At 41.5% G+C, this 25,714-nt stretch overlaps 2 protein-coding genes and 2 pseudogenes across 2 annotated transcripts; 1 reads left to right on the forward strand and 3 right to left on the reverse strand.

Moving 5' to 3' along the window:
* Positions 1-4,022: 4,022 nt before the first annotated feature.
* LOC125187312 (G-type lectin S-receptor-like serine/threonine-protein kinase LECRK2) lies at positions 4,023-7,650 on the reverse strand (annotated as a pseudogene).
* A 624-nt stretch (positions 7,651-8,274) lies between these two features.
* On the reverse strand, positions 8,275-10,889 carry LOC125187329 (G-type lectin S-receptor-like serine/threonine-protein kinase LECRK2). The gene is made up of 3 exons (XM_048083897.2): positions 9,641-10,889; positions 9,512-9,559; positions 8,275-9,416 (listed from the first exon to the last, which is right to left on the reverse strand). The coding sequence occupies exons 1-3, from the start codon at positions 10,887-10,889 to the stop codon at positions 8,275-8,277; spliced, it is 2,439 nt and encodes an 812-aa protein (XP_047939854.2).
* A 3,775-nt stretch (positions 10,890-14,664) lies between these two features.
* LOC125187339 (uncharacterized) lies at positions 14,665-16,181 on the forward strand (annotated as a pseudogene).
* A 7,464-nt stretch (positions 16,182-23,645) lies between these two features.
* On the reverse strand, positions 23,646-25,410 carry LOC125207400 (class V chitinase-like). The gene is made up of 3 exons (XM_048106728.2): positions 24,747-25,410; positions 23,937-24,367; positions 23,646-23,778 (listed from the first exon to the last, which is right to left on the reverse strand). The coding sequence occupies exons 1-3, from the start codon at positions 25,373-25,375 to the stop codon at positions 23,756-23,758; spliced, it is 1,083 nt and encodes a 360-aa protein (XP_047962685.1). The 5' UTR covers positions 25,376-25,410; the 3' UTR covers positions 23,646-23,755.
* Between the last annotated feature and the right edge of the window lie 304 nt (positions 25,411-25,714).

Below are 25,714 nucleotides of genomic sequence, written 5' to 3' on the forward strand. Positions count from 1 at the left end.
GAATTGATTAATCGCATAATCGGTCAAATAGATCCTTATCTGATTTATTTGTTTTGTACAAATCTTACGCTGTGCAAAGGGCTCCAAACCCCAGCAGTTACATCCCAACCGCTTCGCTCAGTTCCAGACAAAAACCGTCACAATGCTTTGGGTAAACTTCCAGTGGTGCGTCTATCTGCATCCGAGAAATCTGAACGGTCTCGTCGGGGGTTATGCTGGTACTGCGACGAAAAGTGGATCCCTGGTCATGTTTGTAAACAGAACTTCCTTGCTTATATGGGTGTGGACTCGGAGGATGAAATGCAGCATGAACTGGATAGTGAGTTGCCGGAGGACAATGTCATCACTGCATATTTGTCTCACTTGAACGCCATTGAGGGAAAACATCGTGCTAAGTCGATTAATATTATGGCCACAATCCGCGACTCCTCCGTCAGTGTTCTACTTGACACGAGCAGTTCCCATGACTTCCTACATCCATGAGTCGCTGAAAAGCTAAGTCTTCCATTAACCATGATTAAACATTTTCGTGTTTACGTGGGTAATGGTGCTTCTCTAATTTGTTCTCATGTTAGTAAACAGACTGTGGTGGATCTGCAGGGCCATATCTTTCGGATCGACTTGCATACTTTGGCCTTTCACGGACCGGACTTGATTTTGGGAATGGAATGTTTGGAGTCTTTGGGTCGTGTCACACATGATTATGTGGCCCGAACCATGGAATTCTTCAAGGATGACTCTTTGGTTGTGTTACGTGGACTTGCATCGATGCCGCGCCAGATCTCGGTCCACACTCTATCCGTTTTGTTGGCACACAGGTGAACACGAACTGTTCGAAATTGTTGTTGTTCCACCACAACATGACCCAACGCAGAACACTGCAGTGCTGGAATCCCATTCATCGGGTATTATCAGATTACATCTTTGTATTTCGCACTCCAGAAGGAATGCTGCCGTCACGTCAATTTGAACATCGTATCCACATTCTCCCGGGCTCCAAACCAGTTAACGTGAGGCCGTACCTTTATCCTTACTTCCTGAAGCAGGAAATAGAAAAGCAAGTTGAAACTATCCTCGGCCAAGGCATCATTTGTCCGAGCCAAAGTCCTTTTTCGTCGCCGGTGCTACTAGTTCGTAAGAAGGATGGGTCTTTTCATTTCTTCTTCGATTATAGGGCTCTCAACAAGGCCACAGTCCCTGATCATTTCCCGATTCCTACTGTTGATGAATTGTTTGACGAATTGGGGGCATCAAAGTTTTCACTAAATTGGATTTAAGGTTTGGCTATCATCAAATTCGTATGAACCGGGATGATATTTTCAAGACGGCTTTCCGGACACATGATGGGCATTTTGAGTTCCTTGTCTTTCCTTTCGGACTCACGAATGCGCCCTCGACATTCCAGGCGGCAATGAATTCCATTTTTCGGCCTTTACTGCTTAAGTCGGTCATTGTATTTTTTGATGACATTCTCATCTATAGTCCTACCTTGGAGAAACATTGTAACCAATTGACCGAGGTTCTTTCGACTTTGGCGACTTATCAGGATTTTGTCAAGCTCTCCAAATGCACGTTTTGTAGCACGAAAGTTGATTACTTGGGCCACTTGATTACGAAGGGCCAACTCAAGGCCTACCCTACTAAGATTGATGCAATGGTGGCTTGGCCTACTCTGTCGACGTTCAAACAATAGCGGGGATTTCTAGGCTTGACGGGCTACTATCGGCGTTTCATAGCTCATTATGCCATGATTGTTGCCCCTCTGATTGAGTTACTTAAAAAAAAGGCTCATTTCAGTGGTCATCCGCGGCAAATGACAGCTTCGCTGCTCTCAAAGTGGCTATGACTACGGCTCCAGTTCTCCACTTGCCTAACTTTGACCGTATATTTTGCATCGAGACGGATGCTTCGGATTTTGGAGTTGGGGTTGTTTTGTTGCAAGATGGTCATCCACTTGCCTTCTTCAGTAAGCAGCTCGGGCCTCGCTGTCGAAGTGCATCTACCTATCACAAGGAGCTCTATGCTATCGTCGAAGCTGTAAGAAATGGAGGCAATATTTGCTTGGTCGAGAATTCATAATTCGTAGTGATAAGAAAAGCCTTAAAGATCTGCTTCAACAAGTCATTCAAACACCAGATCAACATTTGTATATCCGTACACTAATGGGGTTCAAGTTTCGGATCGAATACAAGACTGGGACTTCTAATAGAGTTGCCGATGCTCTGTCACGCCGCGACCCATATGCAGATCAGGCAGCTGCGCTTCTCTCGGCTATTGCCCAGCCATTACCCGACTTGCTCGCTGCCCTGCGATTGGAGACAGGCCGTTCTGATACCTTGTCTGCCATTCGGCTATCCTATTGTGATGGTTTCATTTACTTCAAAAGACGTATCTATGTGGACCCACACTCTCCATCGCGTGCGACACTACTTTTTGAACATCACACTACGTCGGCAGCGGGACATCCAGTTGTAGACCGCACTTTTCGAAGATTGGCTTCGGGTTTCTATTGGCCGAACATGAGAAAGGAGGTCCAACAATTTGTAGCGTCTTGTGTCTATTGTCAAACCACAAAGTATTCGACTCAGAAACCTGCAGGTCTTCTGCAGCCTTTGCCTGTACCGTTGTACCGTCGCAGGTATGGGACGACGTCTCTAGGGACTTCATAACGGGGCTTCCTCCTTCTTGGGGTTATACGGTTATCATGGTCGTTGTAGACCGGCTATCTATACGCGCATTTTGCGGCGTTGCCTGCGAAATTTGATGCCTTGAGCGTCACGCGTTTGTTTATTGATATGGTGGTGAAACACCATGGTTTTCCTCGCACTCTTGTTTCGGATAGAGATCCTATTTTTCTAAGCGTGACGTGGGAGCACATGCTCCGCTTGAGTGGTACCAAGTTGCATTTTTCGATGGATTATCACCCTCAGTCTGACGGCCAAACGGAAGTCCGCAACAGAGGTCTCGAGCAATATCTGCGAGCCTTCACGTCCGACAAGCCGACCAAGTGGACTAACTTTCTTCCGTGGGCAGAATTGGCTCTAAACTACTTTCATCACTCTGGTCTTGGGACATCTCCATTTCGAGCTTTGTATGGCCATGAACCGCCTCAGCTTGTGGCTGCTCCACCTTCGGAAACCATACCTCCAGCAGTGGCTGATCTCATCCGCCAGCGGGGTGCACTTCTGGTGGAATTACGTGCAAATTTGGAACGAGCACAACAACGTATGCGGGAGGTGGCTAACCGAGGTCGCCGCGATGTTCAATTTGTTGTCAGAGATAAGGTTTTGTTGAAGCTGCAACAATACCGTCAACACTCTGTCGCTCGCCCCTTGTCCGCCAAGTTAGCTCCTCGATACTATGGTCCCTTCACCGTGTCTGAAAGAATTGGGCCAGTGGCATATCGCCTTGATCTACCGCCGAACTGTCGTATTCACAATGTCTTTCATGTAAGCCTTCTTCGACCTTTTGTTGAAGGAACTTCTGATCCAAGCACAGCGGCATTACCAGAGGATTTTTTCATGTCACGCCCGGTTGTTAAACCGGCTAAGCTGCTTGATCGTCGTGTTGTGGTACAGCAGGGGACACCAGTTGAACAAGGATTAGTCCAGTGGACTGGGGCAGACCACCTTTCAGCCACTTGGGAGCCACTGTCGTCTCTCTCTAAGCGTTTTCCTTCAATTCTCCTTGAGGACAAGGACGTCTCTATCCGGGGGGAGTTGATACGAGTCAACCTTCATCATCCACAGCTGAGTATGAGCAGCCATCAGAGGAAAACAGAGATGGTCAGGGACAGACAAGCAAGCGCGACTCGAGTACTCGTCGCACAAGACGTCGACCTTCACGTCTCCAAGACTATGTTAGTTATTAGCTATGTGTGTTGTATTTCGTTCAGTTGCTTTATCTAATGTAATAGGAATAGAGAGTCGAGCGTGTTATAAGCTCCATTCTTTCCCGATATGCAAAAGAGAGTCGAATCAACACTAGGGTCCTTAGTTAATATAAATAGGGAACTTGTTATCTTAATTGAGTTTAAGCAATAATAAGAACCCTTTTAAATATTTTTTCTCTTCGTCAGTTAAAGAACTATTCCTATTTCCTTTCTTTCTTCTTGTTCGAAGGAGAGACATCCGCGACGGAGGAGAGAATCTGTGATAGTTGACGTCGATAGGGATAAAGTCCTTATCACACCAACCTTGCAGATGAGAAGAACAAGGTGTAGGATGTGAATCAAACTCCAATTTTGTACATGTAGGATGAGTACTAGGTTTGTGTTTGGGGTTGAAACAGACTAAGGGGGACTAATACTCGTGCTGGAGGACATGAGCTAATGTGTATAAACGCAGGCAAGGAATGAGAAGTCGGTCAAGCTAAATGGAGCAGGAACCCCAGTATGGCAAGGCCGTGGGATGTGTTAAGGAGTGCAGTGGAGAAAATTGCTGCGATGGAAGAGGCCCAACTGGTGGCTGGTAGCAACATTGGTTGACAACCTCGGCGCTTTTGCTGGACAAGGATAAAGAGACGGTTGCATCAGATTAGATAAGCTGTTTAGTAATGACATGTTTTTTTCATGGATTTTCATTCCTAGATGAGTTATCACTCCTACCAAACATGGCCTTAAGTATTCCTATATACTGGGGTGGTGATTTTATGATAGATTGATAGTGTTAAAGCAGTTTTCTTATTTGCATAAATGACTTTACATTGCAAATTCATAGTAATGGGGGGAGTAATTTAGCAGAAAACTGATGGAACTTGATATTCAACCTTTGTTTTACCAAAAAACATGTATACAATAGGTTAATGGGAAACACTCCCAACAGCACATCTTCTTCCCCCCTCCCCCACAATTGCATCTGCTCCTTCTTCATCCGTCACTGCTGCCTCCATCTTCTCCACTTTCTCCTCCCTCCTGCATGATCATCGCCTCTCCCTCTTGCACTCTGCTGCTGCCACTCAATTTGCCCGCGCTCACGGAAGTGTGCCTCTAGGTTGGTAATGGTTTATTAAACCATATGGAGTTGCATATGTTTCTACAATTACAGGAAGTGAACATGAGAGCTGTGGTTTTGGGGAAGAGAGCAAAAATGGCATTGGGGGAATCTGTATAGACTGCAGATTCCCTTGCAACATATCCACCACTTTATTCATCGAAGGCCTATCTAATGGAGCTGTCTGAGTGCACCAAAAACCTACCATTAACATTTTCCTCACAACTTCTTCTTCCTCTTCTGTCATGAGGGCATGAATCTTTTCATTTTGCATTACCACATGCTCATAAATTTCTTCAAGGAAATAATGTTCACTTGATTGAGATGACTTATTCTCAACATTAGTCCCTGTTTCTGCCATTCGAAGAAGCATAATACCATAGCTGTACACATCTGATTTGTGAGAAACTACACCGAAATTTCTTGAGAACACTTCAGGAGCAATGTACCCTATAGTTCCCCTTGTTCCAAGCATAGATATTATGCTCTGCTTCTTCACACACAATTTAGCAAGCCCAAAATCCGATATCTTTGGGCAAAAGTCTTCATCCAAAAGAATATTCTGAGGCTTGATATCAAAATGAACAATCCTCGTGTTGCAGCCTCTATGCAGGTACTCAAGACCCTGGGCAACCCCAACTGCAATCTCGTACATTTTCCTCCACCCTAGCGAGCAATTTGGATCCACAGATCGGCTCTTGTGGATGAACTTGTCTAATGATTTGTTGGGCATAAATTCATAGACTAGAGCCTTGTTGTTTCTCTCATAGCAAAATCCCAAGAGATTGACAATGTTGACATGGGAGGTTCTACTGATGCTGGCGACCTCGTTAACAAATTCTTCCGCATTATCATGAGTTTTCTTTAAGACCTTCACTGCCACTAGCTGACCTTCAGGTAGCTTTCCTTTGTACACAACACCATAGCCTCCTTGGCCTAGTTTCTCAGTGAAGGATTTTGTTATTTTTTTTATTTCATTGTAGCTGTATCTTTTCGGAGCCAGATATCCATGGTTGAGTACAAATTTGTCGATACGCTGTTTGTTTTCCTTTCCCAGATTGCACCATCCACGCTGTCTTCTAACGTAGTAGAAAATGCCGGATATAAGTAGACCAAGTAAACCAAGCGATACTCCTGCCGAGTGGTACAAATAGTATATAGGTTGGAGAATTTTAACCAAATAGATACTGGAAAAAACAAACAATTAGGTAGACTGCCAGTTCTAGTGAGATTGTTGTACACGATTATTTATTCGGTACTTACCTAGTAATGCACGCTTCTGCACATCGGTAAGCCTCTGTCGATGTCCTGTCAATCCTGATAGAAATCTTGCAAAGGTGAAGCCTCAGAAATGCATAAACATGGAAAAGAAATTGTGAACAGTGTGATAGTTCATAACTGTCTTGCCTGGATAGATATGGGTGAGGGTGTTCACTCTCACAAAAGCCATGTCAGTGGCATTTGGAGAAAATCTGCCATAGCTTAGCGGAAGCTTTTGCTTCCGACATTCTCCATCTCTAAACAACGCTACAATACAGTTGCAGTCTTGTAGACAGCCCTCTTTGCAACTTTCTTCAGCCATTCCTCTCGAAGCACTGTAGTAATTGTCTTCCCATGTTACATTGGCAACACTCCTCATCTCATAGCTTCTACTTTGATTCGTGTCTCTGCAGTCTACCTTGAAATCGGAGGTGCAGCCAGCGCTCCATTCTCCTTTACGAGCGATATCAAATCCCGGGAGGCATCTGCACTCCGCACCTCCATCCGTGTTAGTGCAGTAGCTATTAATGCCACACAAACCCTTTGGTAAACATTTGTCCTCCGTGACTGACCATATCGACTTCCAACTGTCTTCTTTCTCCAGCGATCGATTGTACACACGAAGAATGCCATCCGAATCGAGCCTCACGAGATAGATAACCCCTGTGACAGGGTTCCCTCCCGCGGTTAAACTCTTTCTCCAGACACTTCCGTTGTACAAACAAAGACGGCCATCGTTTTCAAGATTCAAGGACACATTGTTGCCCAGCCCCCATGTCTCGAACGAGAAATAAGCATCTATCGGTGTGTCTAATCCGTACATATAGTACAGAACAAGGTTTGCATCATATTGCATCCACAGCCTGAAAATCCCTGTCCTGAAGTCCGTCTTCGCAGCTCTAGACAGAAGCATCCCGCCCCGTGGAAGGCGCTGTCCGGGCAGAAGAGAGTCAGTCGGGTAATCAAAGGTCTGCCAAATGACACTGGAATTAGCATTGTAGAGCACAAAGTTTCCATTGTCAAGCATTGCTGCCCATGCTATAGGTTGGGACGAGTTGTCAATCCGAGACAATATATCGTTGGTATCACTCTTCTGCAAGACCAGTCCATCTCCCGTTAGCACAAGAACGACGTCAACAGGAACGACAGGATTCTTCTCAGTGTTGGCTGTCCACACCACTGTCCTTTCCCTGATGCTTCCGAAAAAGATGCAGACGGCATAGCCATCCTCTGTTTCGTGGAACCCGAAGGCGAAGGTGTTTGAAGCCGAGAACCAAGCAGTGTTGTCTGCGGGTGTTAAGGAAGATAAGAGGCTGATTGATTTGATTCGTTGAAAAGAGGGGGGTTCTGCTGAAATGGGAGCAGAAAGGAAGAGAAACAAGGCTGCAAAAGCGGCCATTTTAGTTATTTTCATCAAGAATGAGAAGCATTGGGTTACCATGCAAAATTGTTCAAGTCTTAATATACTTCGGTAATTACTATCAACATTTCTTGTACATGTACAGACAAAATGATCATCTTTGGTAACAGCTAATGCAAGTCGTCTTCTAGTAAACAATGTAGATGCTATGGCGGCACAAATCTAAATTTGCAGGTAAATTTCTATATTCCAAACACACTTCCTATGAACCTATAAATCTCACATCAATTTCCTTTAATACGTACAATGTGAGACATTGGAGTACGTAATGACATGTTAGTGATATCGATATTTAGGGGCGAGTATTTGAAAATAAAAATCGAACCTAAACGAATTATCCGAAAAATTGAACCAAAAAAACTGATTGAAACATAAAAACTGATTGAAACATAAAAACTGATTCGAACCGGAAACTCAAAATTTAGTTCGTGGTCTTTTACTCTTTTTCGGAGGATGACCTCTTAGTCATGAGAGGAGTGTTTATCTTTTATTTTATTTATTTTTGTTTAATTTGCATCTCGGTCTCTTCATTATTATCATGTCAATTGTACGATATGATTCGTACGCTACTAGCGACGAGAATGAAGCAATATCATTCGATTCTTATTGACACCAACCTTGCAATTGAGAAGAACAAGATGTAGGATGTGAATCCAAGTCCAATTTTGTACATGTAGAATTACAAGAAATGAAAGATGAAATTTGTGGTAGTGGGGAAGAGAGCAAAAATGGCCTTGGTGGAATCTCTATAGACTCCAGTTTCCCTTCTAACATCTCCACCACCTTACTCATTGTTGGCCTCTCTATTGGAAATGTCTGAATGCACCAAAATCCCAACATCACCATTCTCCTCGCGGTCTCGTCTTCCTCTTCACTCATCCGATCATGATCCGCTCGTTCGCTCTGCACTAGCACGTGCTCATAAACTCTATCCAAGTTACAGTTTTCACTCGAACCAGGCGACCCCATCTCCACGTATTTCGACTCCACCATGTGAAGAAGCATGATCCCGTAGCTATACACATCGGACTTGTGAGAAACCACGCCAAAGTTTCTCGAGAATACCTCGGGAGCAATGTACCCTACGGTCCCCCTCGTCCCAAGCATGGATATCGCACTCTGCTTCTTCATGCACAGCTTCGAAAGCCCAAAATCCGATATCTTGGGACAGAAGTCCTTGTCCAGAAGGATATTCTGAGGCTTGATGTCAAAATGCACGATCCTCGTGTTGCAGCCTCTGTGCAGATACTCAAGACCCCTGGCAACCCCGATTGCAACCTCGTACAGTTTCTTCCACTCGAGGGAGCAGGACTTGTGGATGAACTTGTCTAACGACTTGTTGGGCATGTATTCATACACGAGAGCCCTTTTCTTTTTCTCGAAGCAAAATCCCAAGAGATTGACTATGTTGACATGGGAGGTTCTGCTGATGCTTGCAACTTCGTTGATGAATTCGTCTGCGTTATCGTGAGTTTCTTTTAAGACCTTCACCGCAACTAGCTGACCATCCGGTAGCTCTCCCTTGTAGACAATTCCGAATCCTCCTTGGCCTAGTTTGTCTCTGAAGCATTTTGTCATTCTCTTTACTTGTTTGGAGGTGTATCTCTTCGGAGCCAGAGATCCATGCTTGAGGAGAAGTTTGTCGATTGTCTGTCTATTTTCTTTGCGTGATCTTTGTCGGCTTCCAGTGCAGTAGATGATGACTAATAGCGATAAAAGTAGACCAGCTGTACCTAATGATACTACTCCTGCAGGTTGCGAGAAGATTGATAGAAGCTGATAACAAAACCTTAAATCGTTTTACTTAATTTCTAACTAGAATGAGTATTGGAATAGGTACCTAGTACTAGATGCTGCCTCCGTTTATGTCGAAAAGGCAGCGGAGATCCTGAAAGAAAAAATCGAAACGTTAGAAATGCTTCTGGAGCTGTTTAAACATACTACAAACTTGAGCACATTTTTTTGTTACCTGCGGCTGTGGAAGAATTGGCGACTCTAACAAAAGTAACATCCTCAATAATTATCTGCCATCTCCCGTATCTGAGAGGAAGCTTCTGCTTCCGACATTGTCCATCTCGATACAAGGCCACACGACAGCTGCAGTCCTTCAAACAAGCCTCAATACAGCCTTGTTCACTGCTCACTTCCAAAGCACTGTAGTAGTTGTCTTCCCATGTAACGTACTCAATCCTCGTCATCTCAAACTTGCTGCTCTGATCCTTGTCTGAACAGTCCACGACAAGGTTGGAGATGCAGCCGACAACTGAGCTGATGCGATCATACCCAGGGAGGCATCTGCAGTCAGCAGCACCCCCAATATCTTTGATACCGCAGTAGCTGTTGATCCCGCATACACCTTTAGGATAGCATTTGTCATCACTTACTGCCCATATTTGCCTCCAATTATCTTGTGGTTCCCACGAGCGATTATACACGCGAAAAATTCCATCAGGATCAATCCTCGCTAGATACAGAACCTCAAGTGAAGGGGAGCTCCCTCCCGCGGTGATATTCTTTACAACAGAAGTTCCATCAAAGAGAAAAAGATTACCAACATTGTTAAGAATCAAGCAGGTTTTGTTTCCACTTCCAGCAGTCCCCGATTCATAGTAAGCGTCTCTGGGCTTGTCTAGGCTGTCTAAATCGTAGAGCACGAGGTTTCCATCAGTTTGCATCTTGAGCCTGAACATACCTTTCCTGAGGTCTGTCTCTGAGGCATGGGATACCAGCTGAGTGCCCGGTGAGAGGAACTGCCCGGGCATAAGGCAGTCTGTCGGGTAATCAAAGGTCTGCCGAGCCACACTGCCACGACGATCCAACAGCACGAAGTTGCCACTGTCGAGCATTGCAGCGCCTCCTATAGGCCGGGAAGACTTGCCAATTATAGAGATTGTTTGACTGCTATCAAATGTCTTTAAAACTAGGCCATCTTCAGTTAGCAGCATGACAGCGTTGTCTGGAACGATTGGATCGTCTGCGTTAGCAGTCCACACCACGGTTCTGCTTTTGTCGAAGTAGTTGGTGAAGGAGACGCAGACGGCTAAGCCATTTGGTGTGGGGTAGAACCCAAAGACGAATTTATTAGAATGTGAGATCCATGTAGAATTGGTGGAAGGTGTTAGATAAGATGATAGGATAATAGGGAAGTTTGTTACTTCATCTGCATTTGAAGTGATGCAAGAAAAGAAGAGGAGCAACAACACTACAGCAGCAGACATTTTGTGGATACTAAATGAGTATCAACAAAGAAACATTGGGTTATTAAAGATATTAATTCTTGTCTGAAACCACAAAATAAGCCTTTATCAATGTTTCTTGTACTTTCAATTTATTGACAAAAAGGTAACTTTGGTAATCACAATTAGTGTATTGTTCCATTTGTCTTAATAGTATTGATTTGTATGAGGATATGTACCAATGTTTTTAAGAATGATAATAATAAAATGGTGAAAAAAGTTTACAGGTTAGAACAGCTGTAATTATGCATTGATAAGATGATTTACATAATAAATGATAAGACCTCAAAAACATCCCTGTAGCCCGCAGCCGTGTTGTCTTTTCTGAGATTCCGGATAGACGTTGTCGTAGAATCTCAAGGCTAAGATCCTGGATAGTGAGAACTATAGTCAAGGGTAGACACATAAATTTGTTTTGTTAAGTATATTCTAAATTTCGAGACGATAATTTTCCTATTTCGTTGTAACGATAGAGGTTTTTGTACAACAATTTACACAAAATAGCAAACATTCCGACAATATTATATTGTGTTTTTTAAAACTTGGTAGATGTTTAAGTGCATACTGCCTTCAGTAATAAATCTATAGTATCAAGTGCACAATGTCTATAGTTGGGGACTACTAAAATGTTACAAATTTTTTTTTATTTTCTCATGTCCCATGTTTTCTAATAATGAATGTGTCATAATGTGATAGTACCTTAGTAACAAACTTCGTTTGCATCATTTCTCCAAAGACAGCAATCAAACACAATGTGCATATTCTTATAAACCTAAGAACCTCAGAAAAACATTTAGCAGTATCTAATAATGTTGATTAACAGATAGAGAAGAATATTAGTGTTAATTTGCCTTCTAGATTGGGTTAGACAAATCTAACGCTCAATTTTTGGAGGGGCATAAAAATATGCGGCCGAAAATGATAAAAATTACACATCTGTCATACCTAGTAACATCAGACTAAAGTTCGCCTTATATATAATAGTAAGTGTTAATAATTAACAAATAGTAAGAATTAGATACTTTGGCTATTTTGCATTTTTAAAATTTATGAACTTCCTAATGTGCATTTTCCCACGATGTGGTAAAACCACATAATGATTGGGTCTGAAAATCTGCGTTGGAAGTGTGTATAAGATTAATTTGACCATTTTTTTGATCTTAAAGTAGTTGTATGGCTCTTGAAATTACTCACATTCAATTTGTTACTACTTTTCTCCAAGTATTTCATTTTGAGTGGTTTTCAAAGCACTAAGAACATTCTTGGTATGTTCTTGGTACGATAGAATGGAATGGCATAATGAAATGTGATCCTTATTTTTATTCTATTTATTTGCTTGTTACAATTGACTGGAATGAAAATACAAAGAAATTGTCATTTCATTTCTATCTTCATTCCATTCCATCGTACCAAGAAGAGCCTAAGTGACCGATAAATTAATGTTAGGTCACTACTCTTCGGATTATGAGCTAATCGGGTTAAAAATTTATCGGATTAAAAATTTCTAACCATAACCCTAATAAGTTGAATTTTGGGCTAATCGCTAACTAACTGAACTAAAAGCTATATCAATGAAAACTAATTTATGTACTCCTTCCGTCCCATTAATTGTCCACTTTTGTCATTAACGTCCGTTCCCCATCATATATACTCAGGGGAGGAGTCAGGAATTTTCTTGAAGAAGGGCAAATCTATCTATGAAGAATATTTAAGAATTTTAGGAGGGACATTTAGTGAGAAATTAAAAAAATAAATTTTATAATTGGTAATATATATATGGAGTAGAAAATATGAGGTGGGGCAAGTGCCCCTCCTATGCCTTGACTAGATCCGCCCATGTATATACTCCCTCCGTCCCACAATAAGAGTCGTGTTTTTCCATTTCGCCCGTCCCACAATAAGAGTCATCTTTCACTTTAACCATAAATGGTAAGTAGACTTCATATTCCACCCAGTGGCGGACCTACATACATTTTGTATATTAGTATATATATATTGACACTTCTAACAAAACATGTCAATAGCGCAGATGGCTTCTTTCTCTGACTTGAGTTTGATTCTTACAAAAAAAAATTATTTTTTATTATATGCATTTGAGAGTTTGATTCTCACTAGGGAAAATTCTTCTTTTGTTTTAGGAAGCTAATTCCATTCCATCTTAATGAAGAAGAATAGATTTATTCCAACACAGGGAGTGACGCATAAGGATTATGCGTCACTGTTAATGAAATGTAAATCGTTGTGCGTTTTTACGCGGCGACGCATAAGAATAATGCGTCTTAAGTGACGCATAACGATTATGCGTCTTTAGTGTGTGACACATAACAATTATGCGTCTTTGTTTAATGACGCATAATCGTTATGCGTCTTTCAGTTGTTATAAATCGGGCAGAAGCAGCGCAGAACACAAAACAGATTTCACTTCCAATTCCTCACGGGCGTATGCGATTTCCGGTGATGTCCGGCGATTTCGGTCGATTTCCAACATTTTCTCCATAAGTTTTGGTAATTGTTCTTCAATTCAGCTACATTCATCATTATTCATGTTTATTTTGCTTTCATTTGTTAGTTTTACCCAATTTATATTAAATTAGGGCTTATAGGAAAAATGTCCCTAATTGTTGATTTTGGGAAATATTTTTGATGCAGAAATCGAACAAGTATTTGTGAGTTTGTATTGGGGTGGTAGAGTAGTTCAACTACCACATATGGGTATTGGTTATGATCCACCTCGTGCGAGGAGCTCCATCGTATTAAATTCGTGTGTTTCCTATTCTGAATTGGTAGCAATGATATGTGACGCGATGAGAATAGATATGAACCAACACACTATTGAATTATTGTGGAGACAATGTATAGTTTTTGCTTCCGGTATGAGTTATACATGTTCTGTGATTTGCAATGATGAAAGTGTAATGTTTATGTTCAACAATGCTCAAAATTCAAGTGGGTGTATTGAATTATTTCTTGAGTATTCACCCGTTAGAAGTTCAGAAATCCCACCAGTTGTTGATTGTGTTATTGGATCATCTGCGAGGGTTGAACTTATGAGCTCTGACTGTGGTAGTGGATCATCTGCGAGGGTTGAGCATATGAGCTTTGATCATAGTATGAATGAGCAGAGAGATGTTGTAGATGTTGTTGATGTTGGTGTTGGATTGAATGATGAGGTAGATGTTGCAGATGTTCTTAATGAGCCAACAGCACTATCTGAGACTGAGCCAGAACCCGATCTCTGTGATGGTGATGGTTCTTCTGATGATGAGATAATACCATATAAACCTGTTGTACAAGGTGAACAACCACTTCCGGAATACAACACTATGGGGTTGAAATTCTTTCACAAATTACCAAGTCGTCCTTCTGGAGTATCTGATGATGTTGTTGATAATGAACACAACAATTTGTATTGGGATGAGAAAGAGCCGCATCGGATTGTGTTGGGAACAAAATTTGATTCCAAGTTCATGTGAAGACTGCTATAACTATGTGGAGTTTGTGACAGGAAAAATAGTTTAAGATCGTCGAGAGCAAATTAAGAAGGTGGCATGCCGTATGCAAATTTCCAGCAGGAACGACAACAACAGGTATAAACATCATCAGCACCACCGACGCTGAAAAAGCAAGGGAATGTAAGTGGGAGGTTTCAGTTACACAAAGGGCGCATGACGATATGTGGGAAGTTAGAAAGTGGGTGGGTCGACATACTTGTGTAGGCCATCGTGCTAACAGAGATCATGCTAACTTCTCATCGGCAATGATTGCTCTGTGTATTCGACATCATGTGCAACAATATGCCGATTTCAAGGTCTTCTCAATAATAGCTGATGTTCAAGACAGATTTGGTGTGTCAATCAGTTATAAGAAGGCATGGTATGCAAAGAGAAAGGCTATAAAGTTTGTATATGGTGGATGAGAGGAATCATTTAGGCAGTTGCCAAACTACATGTTTGAACTCCAGTCACAGAATCCGAGCACAATTGTTGAGTGGAAGCACAACGAGCTGTTGAGTCAGAGACGTACAAATGTGTTCAACTATTTTTTCTGGGCATTTGGGCTTGCAATACATGCTTTCCAGAAGACTGCACCAGTGTTAACAATAGACGGGACTCACCTCCGAGGAAGATTTAAAGGTAAGCTGTTTGTTGCTTGTGGTTTTGATGCTAACAAGACATGCTTGTCAATCGCATATGCTGTGGTGGATGAAGAAACCAATGACAGTTGGTCGTAGTTTTTGGATCATGTAAGAACTCATGTGGTGAAATATGAGAGGGGGGTGTGCATTATATCAGATAGGCATAAAGGAATCTTCAAAGCAATGGAGTCTGAAATCATGAAAAGGGCCCCGCGGATACACCACAAATTTTGTTTGGTCCATGTGAGGGCAAATGTGTTGAAGAAGCACAAGGGCCCCAGTGTGAAGGCCATGATCTGGAAGTTGGGGGTCAGTACTCAGGTACGTAAATTTGACAGAAGAAGTCGAGCACTATCTGATGTCAGCTGTGGTGCAATGCGAATGCTCAATAGGATTACTAAAGAATGTTGGTCACTATGCTACGATGGTGGACTTCGATGGGAGGTGGCCACAACAAACATGTCGGAGTGCTACAACAACGTGTTGCGGGGTTTTAGAGAGTTGCCAATTAGAGCTTTGGTTGATTTGACATTTTGGAGGACGGTGAAATGGTGGGTGCAAAAGAAGACAAAAATTGAACACACTGAAGGTGAGTTAACCCCGTGGGCGAGGGACATGCTTGCTAAGAATGACTCAAAGGGGCGAAAACATTACATTACTGTAATTGACCGAGATACAGGGAAGTACCATGTCCGAACTCGAGGAAGAATAGAAAATAGAGTGTCAAAGGGCAACAATGTTCAAATAGTCAAGTATCTGGATTCGACGTGCACTTTTGGTAAGTGGCAGTCGTGGAGAATTCCTTGTTCACATGGTTGTGCATTTCTAGAGACAGAGGTCACGTCATGATTGACCTCATAGATAAGTGCTACTACCTAGGTACATGGAAATCACAGTACTATGGTCAAGTTTAATTTGATGCATCAAGACACGAAGATTATTGGGTTGAATCTTCATGGAAATTGTACATCACCCCTCAACAGTTGATTCCTAGAAGGCGTGGCCGAGTTAGAAGAAGGAGGATACGCAATCAAATGGAAGTCTATGAGGAAGATGAACCGAGAGCTCCTCGTCGTTGCAGAAATTGCGGGAAAGAAGGGCATGACCGAAGAAATTGCTCAAACGGTGCTTTTCAGTAATTTCGTGGTATATATTTCCTAGCTTTTGGCATTGAGTTGTGTAATTGAGAGTTGTTAGGTTTTTTATTGACAATTTTGTTGATTTGCAGGAACGGCTGACAAGAGAGGGCCCATGGCTTCGAGGCTGAATATTGTTGATGTTTGTTTTTGGGGCATATGTGATGGATCTTATTTGGCAGTTACTATGTTTATTTATCAACATTTTGTGGTAGATGTTGACAATTATTATGATTTGTATTGACTTTTGTTGACAGTTATTATGCCAGATGAACATTATTGTCATTTTTTCAACCAGGTGGAATGACTGTTTGACAATCGATACTTTGTATTGTCAATTTTTAAATACTTTTTGCAAGAATTTACCTTAATTATGTGACCCAAACTTGTTTCAATATAAACAAATTGTAACACCCCGACTTTTTCGTCATTTTTATTTGTTCTTGAAAGGACGTCGTTTGTGCACTTGAAAAAAAAATTTCGCCTTTGTTTCTTTTATGGAGAGAATGATTTTGCAATTTGGGCTTAAACAATTATTCTTTTGCAAGTCCAATTATTTTTCTTAAGGAAGCCCACTTATTCTTTTTGAGCCCCAATTCATCTTAATTATTTTTCTGCAAATTAGCTTACCCTGAATCTGCCGATATATTTCACAAATCTATTTCCACAAAATCGGCACCCTCTAAAAATATGGAACAGAGTATAAACACGTCTTCCTCACCCTCACGTTCACACTTTTTGACACCACATTCATACCACATTCATTCTGTTTCAAACAATTGAGAAAGATAGAGTGCAGAGAGAGAAACAAAATTGAGCGAGATAGAGTTTGAGAGAAAGAGAGAAAGAAGAGAGTGAGATAGAAGAGGGTGGCTGGCGCTCACCGGCGGTGGCGATCCTCGACCGAACAGTGATGAAAAAGGAGACACACAGGCGGCGTTGCATCTACCGGACAACAGCGGCAGCGCTGAATGATCAGCAACGACGATGGATAGCGATGGCGGCGTGGCTCCGAGCGGGCTAGAGCAGCAGCGTGAGTGGATACCGGAAACGGCGCTGAAGCCACCGTGATTTTCGACGGAGAGAGAAGGAGGAGATGAGGAGGATGATGGTGCAGGCATCGGGTGCGAACAACAGCGCTGCAATGCACCGTGACAGCAACGGCACTGCGTTCTGTCTGAGGGAAGTGCAGCCTTACGTTCGACCGAGAGAGACAAAGTGACGAGTTTGGAGGCAATGGCGACGGAGAGACCAGGCAGGTAGCGGCGCCGTGGAGAAGAGAGCTGCAGCAGCAGCAACGGGCAGCAAAGGCTGGCCGTGACGGCGATGGACTCACGGCTGGAACGCGATGACAGGGAGCGACCTCAGCAGCGGCTGCAAGGTGATGACGGCAGACTGTGACAGCAGCAACGAATTAGAGAGAAGTGACGAGATTGAGAATCAAAAGAGAGAAAAGAGGAATTGGAGAGAGTCGATTAGATGGAGAGAAAAGAGGAATTGGAGCTCTCTGATTTTGGGAGTTCACTGGTCACGTAAGATAAAAAAGAAAGTAAAGGATGGGCTGAATTAAATCTTGGGCTGTTCATGCACGCTTTTCGAGGATGGAGCAGGAGGACAAGTAAGATGTTCACCGAAAGAGGTGGGCTTTCGAACTAAATATTTTCAAGAGCTTTAGTTTTAACATATCGCTTTGAGCATCATTTTATGTGACGAAATGCCTGTGATTGCAATTATAATTTTATTCCGTGATGATGTGATATCTATGCTTGAAGTGAAAGTGATTGTGGTTTATTGCGAAGTGTAGCTTTTTGAGTAGTTGTGAATTTCTCGATTTTGTTGATATGATGTGATGCTCGAACTTGAGAGAAAATGATTTGTGTTTCAAATACGGTTTATGAGAAAACTGGAGGTTGCAAAAGGGTATGTCATGCCATGTTTTTGTTTGGAGAAATGTCTATCTGTTTGTTTAGCAAGGGAGTTGTCCCTACTAGACCTATTGAAATCGAATTCAGGTCTGACTAGGGAGTGAGTCCCTACTTAGACTAGTGTACACCATTGGGAATCGTGAGCCGTCTTTCGGGTCGGCCGGTCCGGTGATCGAGTTTGCGGCCACATTCTCATTTCACATGTTGTTGAGGTTGTTGATGTTGAGGTTGTTGAGATGATGATGTTGATGATTGCTTAGTGGGGAGTGAGTCCCTACTATGAGTTTAATCGAATTCGGGTCCTAGAAAGGGTGCGTCCCTACTCGGACTAGTGTACACGATGAGGACTGTGAGTCATCGAATGGGTTGGCCGATTTTCGTGCTCGTGGAAAGTGGCCACCTTACACGGCACCCTAAAGAACAGATATGACAGTTTCTTAAATAAGTCAAGGAAAAATGGTTGTGTTTTAATATGATGAGGAAAAGGATTTGAGGATGCGTTGAAAGTTTCTGTTTGAGATTTTTAGTGTCTCGGGCCTTTTCAAATTAAAACCCCGAAGTCACTCAATGGCGGCATGACATAACTGTTTTTACAAATTGTTTTGGCATTTGTTCACTGAGTACATCAAGTACTCAGCTCTGCATGTGTTTTCCATATGTGCAGGTTGAGCGGCGACGAGCGCGGTGGGTGTTGAGCATAAAAGTGAAGAATGTTTATCAAATGTTCAGAATATGTTGTGTCTTCATACATAGCATTATTCTACTCTCGAAATGCTTCCGTTGAATGTTGTTTCTTTTGAGTTCGTGTATTGTTGAGATAGTTACATTTGGAGTTGTTGATTGTTGAAACGATACTCTGATTTTATTCGACTTATTTCTATTATATCAAGCTTTGGTCGAGTTTTGTTGTTTTCCCCTTTCTTCCCCGCTTCTTTAACTCACCCCTAGTCGCGATCAACCGTGTTTTCTATCCTTAGAAAATGCGGGCGTGACACAAATACCAACATATTTATAAAAATAAGTTCACCAAAGACCATTACAACATATAAATTCACACTGAAAGATACATATGACGCCAACCCCTATCAAAAACCTATTTCCCCGAAGGGGTGAATTTTGTTGGAGCTTTCCCTTTTTTCTTCCTTGTTGACAATCCCGTGAATACATTGTGCATGACCTTCCCAAACTTACTTGATGAACTCTTCACAGTTGGTCGTGACGATCCCTCGGTTGGTGGTCGAGATATTACTTCTTCATATTCTTCCCCAGACCCTGATTCCCCGCCCATAGCTTCATCCCCGCCCTCTTCTTCCCCCACAGGAGCCACAAATTGGTAATTTTGGAAATATGTATCACGTCATGCTCTAGCTGCATCCCAATCAGACCCATCGTCAAAGAATGAATCGCATGATAATCGTGCTCCCCATTGTGAGTACTCGTGGCTTGCACCTCTCATCTGGGACTGTGGGTAGACAGACCAACTGGGGGCATCGTACTCTGGATTCAGTCGCTCTGGTTCCGCATACTCAGGCTGCGGCTACTGCGGCTGCGACAACCTTTGCTGTCGTGTATATCCGTGTCCACCTACCCTAACCCCCGGCAGTCCATATCGAGTAGAAGTTGGTGGGCGTGAGGGCATGACCATATCTCGTCGTTGCGAAATTGGATACTCCATCACATCTGCATGGTTCGTCGCACGAAGCCCCTCAGCCGCTATTTCTCGAATCTGTCGTAACCGAGGATCGTTGTCATGTTCAGAAGTCAAATGCCATATCCCCTACATCTTCTCAACCTAGATAATACAAATACAAAATCATTACAACCAATCTATAAAAACTTAAAACTCAATACATTTTTATATACAAAAACATACCAACACTTTCATAGAAGGGGCTGACTCGTTTATCCCAGCAGTTGACTGTGCCCCGGGTTGAGTTAGGTATGACACTGTAATCCTATTGTACCACGTCATATAGCCCGGATTAATGCGACCTTCCATGGTCGCCGTTGCATGGTCAAAAGTTGATTGGAACCTCACGTGTCTCATATCCCGATCATCAATGAAGAATTTATGTTTCTTTGCCCAATCAGTGCCCTTCATCCCACGGCGGTGACTTTTACACAAATGTCCGGCATTCTTTAGCATCCTATCACGGTACTCAGGAATACGCTGGTAGCGGTTAAATTGTCGGCAAACTCGTTCAACCTCGTGTGCCTCGACAAATGACCAGCATACCAAGTAAGTGTCGCACAAGAAGGATGCAGTCGAATCAATGTAGTAATCAGACAAGATACAATCTACATACGGTGTCCACAGAAACTACAAACATATAATATAAAAATCATATTAGACTCATCGTATAGGAAATTCATTAACTAAGACAACAAAAATAAATTTCACCTGGCCGGGACGAATCAGTGATAATTGATCACGATAGTAAGCAACTGAATATCGGGGAACATTTCCTATTTCAGTAACTCCGTGCCGCCTATACATAAAATTAATGTCAAAAGTTACCAAAGAAAAATAATTAAGTGAGTTATAAGTGAATTAATGTAAAAAATACATTACTTGGCTCCACACGGGGTATACGACGTGTGCATAAGCGATATCACAAAGGATGGCCTCAATGTGGGCATTCTTTCCCACGCCCATAGCTGCAATAGAACCATAGGTCCACCCAAATCCCTTTTCTGCCTGCCTACAGAAGCCTCGCATAAATAATGATACAGAAACGCCAAAGCAGCACTATCCCAGCTGATATTAGCCACTTGGTTCGGATCGTCAAAGGCATTTAACCACATAAAGGGGATCTTGCACCCTGTGGTGTCCGGTATAATAAGTCCCCCTAACAAGATCAGGGCATGTATACGTGCCCTTTGGATGTATGCATAATCATGCAGCCCATCACCCAAAGGTAGCGTCGCTTGGTGGATCAGAGATGTCATTAACAACCCGCCCTGCTTCGTTTCTGTTTCTACGTCAGGTATCCATCCCAACATATCTCGACACTTGCTGGGCCAATCTTCAAATCCGATAGGGTATTCATAGCCAGTGAAAACACGCCCGTCTGCTCTCAAACCCCACAGGCTTTTCACATCCTGTAAGGTTACGGTAGCTTCTTCAACTGGTAGGTGGAAAGAGTGTGTCTCAGGCCTCCAGCGCTCGATCAGGGCAGTGACAAGCTTATTGTCCATCCTCATCGGCCTATTACATTCCAACACCCCTTTGAAACCCCATACATCAAGCAAATACTTCACATTTTCATGTATTGGCACTGCCCAAACCTTACTTTCCGTCCGACGAACTCTGAAAACATTTGATGTGCCATCAGCCATCAATGAGGCTGAAATGTGCTTGTTTTGATTAAAGAGTAGTGATGGATCCTCAGGTCCATAGCATAACTGTCTTTCGGAACTTGAAGATGCCATCTGCTTAGTATCATGAATCATACAACATAACATAAGTTTTCTACATATCCAATAACCTCCAACATATCAATCAGAGATGTCATTAACAAAACTAACATATTCATCGGCAACTTAATATCTACATAGCACTCAAATCTATTCTTCTTCATTAAGATGGAATACAATTAGCTTCCTAGAACAAAAGAAGAATTTTCCCATTCTCACTATAACAACAATTACTATACTTTCTTTCATTTTACATTGACTTTTTCTTTTATATTCTATGTGTTCCTATTTATTATAACTTTTTATCCTACATGTTACATTGCTAATATTAAGAATTCAGTTTTAACTCATTTTTTCTTCAATGATTTATGTTCTGTTTTATTTATTTTAAAACCCTTTTCTCAACAAGTTAAGTTGGCTTTTTTTTACGTTAGCATTGCATCTATTAACAATCACCTCTAACTTTAATAATTGATTCTCTTATTCATTGGCGCTAAAAATTATCATAGTAAGGAATATTGGTTTGGAACCCTTATCGTAAAAATCCTGCGTCCGCTACTGATTCCACCAACTTATTCCTTTTACATTTTATTATAAAACTAATATATATAAGTGAGACTCATATTCCACTAATTTATTCAATCCATTTTTTTTACATTTCTCAAAATTTGTGCCATAACTAAATAGTCTTATTGCTGGATGCAAGGAGTAGTTATAGTATTGGGTATAGTTAATTAGCTCCACTCGTGACATATTTACGTGGTTATAGTATCTCACTTTGCTGCTGTGAATTTTTTTTTCCGGATAGATAAATGAATTTTAAATTTATAGGACCACATCAAAGAAGAGTTTATTAGTTCAGCCACATGGAGGGTAGGTTCCACTTATATAGATTGTGAGTTGTGACCCCTTGTTTCTTTTACTCTGTTTCACTTAATATTATCTGTATATAAATTGCATTAATAGTACAAATGCAGTCTTTTATAAAATAAAATAAAATGAAACGTGTGGAAAATTTCTTGAAGAGTAGGCCAATTAGAAAAGTAACACTCCGTACTAATGATTGTTAACGTCTGGGACTCATGTTGCTAGTCAGGGCCATGACAACGACGAATAGGAAAAATTAGATGGAAATCCAAACCATTCATCAATCTGATCAAAAGTCATTAAGTTTTTATTTCAAACACAAATAAAATACAAGAACTGATATGAACTTTTGTTGTCAGTTAAATGATCGCACGTAAAACAATTAATTAAATCCTTCTTTCGTTATTATTTTAGTCGTAAACTTCTGCTAAATCTTCCCACGTGTTAATGTCAAACCTCGACAAACATTAATACGTTGAATAGGGGAGTTTGAAAATTTTAGAATAAGGTGTCACTCCTTTGAATATTATTTTGCATGAATATTATCCACATTCAAATGCTTGTGAATAATTACAATTTACTTAGTTTTCTGGATGACATGGTATCTAATGACTATTCCGTTCTCATGTAGAGGATATCTATATAATAACCGAGACTAATTTTCTACTCCCTACTAATTTATATATGTCCAGTAAATAAGTATATACTATTAGGGGTGCGTTAAAATGACAACACCTCTTAAAGTGACATTATGATACCACGCTAGATTGCAATATTATAAACGCTAGACTGCAATAGTATAAACGCTAGACTGCAATCTATATTGGATATTGCAGACGGGAAAAATTGCCGTCCTTGAAAATTTATCCTTGAGCATTATTTATGATTGCCACATGATAGTTTATTATTCGTCCACATGTACAAATGATTGGCTAGCTAGAAATGGTGGTATGGTGTTACTTTAAGAAGTGTTCTCATTTTAACACAAACCTATACTATTATTATCAAATTCTAGTATTGATTTAATTTTTTAAATTGTATTTTCTATATAATAAAAATATAATTTTTTATTAGTAAATTTATTTTTTTATATTTATCCTAACCGACACTTAATGGCTGAATCGGTTGTTTGGAACCATCGTTAATCGGTGGTTTCAATTCAAATATTTTTTAAACAGTTAAAAGTGCACACCTCTAGTCTCAATCCACTTGACACCATAGGAAAATTAACATCCTAAGACCTTGAGGATCGGTAAAATAGAAGAACCTAGAGATTGGATATATATAAATATTTCCTTATTTTGTTTATGGAGTACAATACATTATTTCCAAAGGAGTGTGGATATCAGAGAAGTAGTAAGCGATTTCTTATGCTCCCCACGACTTTTTAGCTGCAATGTGTAAACAAATTTATATTAGCAAACAATTAACCAAATCATATTCAAATCAAAATTACCTATAAATAATCCCGATTAGACAAAATCGGGTATTAGTTCATACTAAGGAAAAATTGAACCGAAATCTGAATTCTCGCCCTAACCAAAATTACCTTGTCTAGAGAGAGCCCAGTCGCTATCAGCACCAACGTGCCACGCGAAGTAACCAAGCAGCCCTCTCTGCTTAGCATACGAAACCTTAGCAGCGATGGATTCAATATCGTCATAGCTGATCCACGTAGTTCCCGAGTAGCAATAATTCGACACGATCGTCGAATTATACACCACCGCCGCATTATTCCGCTGGATGAAGCTCCTAATCTGGCTATACTTACTTCCATCCTCAGCGGCAGCCCCGTTTGCCGGCGCCAAAACGCCGTGGTTATTCGCATTTGCCAGCCGCCACGCGTGGCCGTAAAATGGCACGCCGAGAACCAACTTCTGCGCGCGCACGCCTGCCTGAATCCAAGCCGCGATGCCCTTGCTGCCACTGACCCAGTTCACCGGGTCGTACAGCATCGCGTGCGAGTTCGTGAACTTGTACCTATTGCCAAATGATACAATAATAAATACTCCCTCCGTCTAAAAGTAGATGTCATTTGCGATGATACAATAAAGTAGATGTTAAATGGAAAACACAATATTTTTATATTTTAGTATGAAAAAAATTCTTTAAAAAAAGAAATGATATATTTTGGGATAAATTTAAAATTAAAGTATGAAATTTAACTATGGCTGTTTTAAAAAATAGAAACGTATTGATAACGAAGAAAGTGCCCAACTTATCAGTAAGAAAAAAGTTTTCAAAAATATAAAATTTATAACTTAGGAACGGACTAGAATAAAAATAATTTTTATTTTTGAACTGAAATAAATATATAAGTAACAATTTTAGGATGAAACCTTATGAATTTCAATCTTACCATGACGGATCGAAGAAATCGTAAGCCATCACGTTCACGAAGTCCAAACCCGTGTCGATCGCCCGCGCCGGGTAGATTGCGCCGTTGAGATCGGACGAGACGTAGAACGCCGCGGTGAGGAGAAGCGCGGCCCTCCCTGATGCCCGGGCTTCGGCCGAGACGGCGCGGCGCCACTCCGAAATCAGGGTTCCCAGATTGGCCATGTCCGTGGCCGTGCGCGGATACTCCCAGTCCAGATCGAGCCCCGAGAAGCCGTAGGAGCGGGCCAGCCTGATCGAGGAGTCGATGAAGGAGCGCCGAGAGGCGGGCTGGCTGGCCATGGCGGAGAAGGAAGCCTCGCCGCCGGTCCCGCCGCCGATGGAGAGGAGGGTTTTGACGTTTGGATTTTTGGATCGGACGGTTGCGGTGAACTGGGAGAAGAGGGGTGTGTTTGCGGAGGAGACGGTGATTTGATTGGTGGAGGGGTTGAGGTCGGCGAATGCGCAGAAGAGGTGTGTGAAGAGAGTGGAGTCTATGTCTGAGGCGGCCAAGCCTCCCTCTGGAAACCAGTAGCCTCCATTCACGGCGGCGGAAGAGAAATGAAGTATTTGGAAGAGAGCTGAGAGGAGTAGTACTGCTGATGTAGCCATGGTGTCATATTCATCGATAACTATGCTTTTTTATAAATAGATACTAGATGATTCCTGATAAAGTGTAGAGTTTGTACGGATGATAAAATCACGCCAATAAAAAATGTTACACAATATCTCATTGCCACTGTATTAACAATTTATTTACCGTTATTTTAGTATGAGTAAAGGTCATTCTTTTGTTCTAAACATATAGTCGAAATATCAATTTGGTCTAAAAATATTCACTTTTTAAAAAACAGGTCCATAATATATAAAAATCGTATTATTTACGTCAATTTTTTACGATCAATCGTCGATTAAGCTAATTTTGATCCAATTAAGTTTATTATTTTTTTT

Source organism: Salvia hispanica, chromosome 2, assembly GCF_029641045.1.
Source record: "Salvia hispanica isolate PSC_SH4W2 chromosome 2, Shi_PSC_v1, whole genome shotgun sequence".
Lineage (NCBI taxonomy): Eukaryota > Viridiplantae > Streptophyta > Magnoliopsida > Lamiales > Lamiaceae > Salvia > Salvia hispanica.